At 32.2% G+C, this 2,729-nt stretch overlaps 1 protein-coding gene across 1 annotated transcript; it reads right to left on the minus strand.

The window, feature by feature from the left end:
* Window positions 1-238: 238 nt before the first annotated feature.
* Window positions 239-2,144, minus strand: LOC127074982 (dof zinc finger protein DOF5.7). Its single transcript, XM_051016410.1, has one exon. The coding sequence runs from the start codon at window positions 1,768-1,770 to the stop codon at window positions 706-708; it is 1,065 nt and encodes a 354-aa protein (XP_050872367.1). The 5' UTR covers window positions 1,771-2,144; the 3' UTR covers window positions 239-705.
* Window positions 2,145-2,729: the final 585 nt, after the last annotated feature.

The following is a 2,729-nucleotide window of genomic DNA, read 5'->3' on the forward strand; positions in this document are numbered from 1 at the left end:
AACAGTCGGATACTATCGCGTATTCAATATGGAGTTTTGGTGTTGCATAGATAAAACATTGATACATACGTCGATGCAAAACGACAACACTACATGTGTTGTTGTCGAACACAGCCACGTCTTCAATCTAAAATATCGGTGTTAGATAGCTAAAACATCCTTACTTTCTCAATTTCTGTATTAGATTGATACTCATAATAACAAATAATGGCACAAGCATATGAATATAACATATTAATGGTAAGAATTGGGACAATTATATTAACTTGCATCAAGCTCAAATTCATCAATACAAAAGAAAATTTGGACAATTATAATAAACATGATGAATTTAACAACAAAATGCTATCTTCTAAAATTTCTCTTTTGCTACATATATAACTTGATTTTGATAGAAAAACAAATAAATAAGACAAATTCATAAAATATGTTTTAAATTAGATTTTAGACAATTATATAGTACATCATAGCCTTCTAAATTTCAATTAATTCCTTCATTCTTCACTTTTCCTCCCATGATTAAAAAAAGTTCTACCTGTAACCAATAACCAATGTTTGAATTGAGAGTGAGATTATCGGAATCATAATAAGCCGAATTAATTTTGGTAATAGTATCATTGTAGAGTTTTCAAAATCACGGTGATCACATCGTGATTTTTTCTAACTCGTCACCGCTAATCCAAACATACACTTAATCGATCCATTTTAGGGCAAAGTACTGTATGGTAGCTGCTGCTGCTGCATATCACCCCAAACATGAACACCACCACTGTTAATCCAGTTGTTGTTGTTTCCATTCTCAATCTCATGATCACCATTCATGCAAACACTATCATTAGTTCTTGTAGGAGTCATCACTGATGAATAAGAATTCATCTCAAAGAACCAGTCACTTGGATTTGGACCTGCTTTTCTTATATCACCATCATCACCTTGAAACATTTCGGGCTTCGAATTCTCGAGATTCTGAAACAAAATAGGTTGAGGCTTTTCAATGCTGTTAACCTGAGAAACCAAATCATTGCCACTAAGACTATCTTTCTTGTCGTTATCTCCGCCAAACATTGTTGCTAATCGTTGCTGCTGAAGCTTCAAATGCAAATCTTGATTCATACAACTCAACGATTCAATAGCAAGACTAGTACTAGTTGTAGTAGTAGTACTAGTGTTTACATTCATAAAGTTCATTCCTTGAATTGGGTTTTCATTGATGAATCCACTTCCATTTGAAGTAGAAGAATTAAAAGGGTATAAGTTTAGACCCATCATTGGATTTGAGGTCCTAGATGGATCAAGATGAAAACTTGAAGCAGTTGTAGTAGAAACACAAGTGTTTGAATTTGAAGGGAATTGGTTATAGAAATATGGTTTTGAAGAGAAGGGTAATGGTAAAGGTAAGGGTAATAAGCCACCAAGATGAAAATCAAGTGAAGGTGAAGAAGAGAAGTTAGTAATGGATGACAATGAGGATGAGGATGTTAAAGATGAGTTTTTGAGTTTTTGTTTCTTTCTACAACCACCACCAATTGGAACATTCCTCAAGGATCCACCATTAGTCCAATATCTTCTACAAGTTTTGCAGAAGTGTCTTGGTTGAGTGAGACTGTAGTTGTTGTAGTAACAGAATTTTGTGTTGGGAGAGTCACATCTTGGACATTTTACTACAACTCTTTGTTGTTGTTGTTGTTGTTGATCTGGTTTCTTGGATTCTGAAGAAGAATCTTGTTGGTTTTCATGATTTTGTGTGTTGTTGTTATTTGGTGGAACCATTAGGGAGAGAAAAAGAGAAAAGAAAAAGTGATGAAATAAAGGTTAAGGAAAAGAGAGAAAGATTGTACTATTTTTCTTTCTTTTGAGTTTTGTTATGGAGAGGGAAGATAGAAGTAGTTGAATGATGAGTTCATTTGATGCATGGTGGTGGTGAAAAGAGAAGGATGTTGTTGTTGATGATGTATTGTGCCTGTGATTGTTATTAAAAGGATGTATGAGGTGGGTTTAGAGGTCTTTTTCATATGATTTTATGCAATAAAGCTAAACATATATATATAGATACATGTATTTGTATGTATATATATGGAGGAGAGAGAGAGAGGGAGGCATGAAAAGACAAAGAGTGACAGAAGGAGAGAGAGAACATAAACGAGAAAAATGAATGATAGAAAAGTGCTAGAGAAGTAAAGTATATGTATTGTGTGGTGCAATGTAACAGTTTAATGTAACAGTAGGATAAGCTAGGGTGAGGGTAGCATTGTTTATAGAATTAAATGTTAATGTTAATAGTAATTAGTAGTAAATCTCTAGTTTGATATATTTAAGAATTATAAGACACTAGTCATGGTGCAAAAACTAATAAAGTATCTTCTTGTGAATCCAGAACATGTCTAACAAACTTTTCCAAACAGTACGCAAGCCCTTTCTTACTCTTTTAAGTTACATATACGTGGATTTATATACTTTTGTTTGTTTATATTTAGCAAATTCTTAACTACAATCAAGTGGAGACGAAACTCACACGCAAACGGTCAGTATCAGAGTTTGAATTCTTGTGATAACATCAAATTTAACAATATTGATTTATGTCAGTTAAATTGATTTACAGATATTATGCATTAACTTTGAAAAAAACGTGTTTGGTTTTATGATGCTAAATTAACTCTTGTTAAATTACATTTTAAGAAAATAATTAATTTTTGAATGTATTTATATAAAAATTAAGTTAATTAATAATT

This window comes from Lathyrus oleraceus, chromosome 4 (assembly GCF_024323335.1).
Source record: "Lathyrus oleraceus cultivar Zhongwan6 chromosome 4, CAAS_Psat_ZW6_1.0, whole genome shotgun sequence".
Taxonomy (NCBI): Eukaryota; Viridiplantae; Streptophyta; class Magnoliopsida; order Fabales; family Fabaceae; genus Lathyrus; species Lathyrus oleraceus.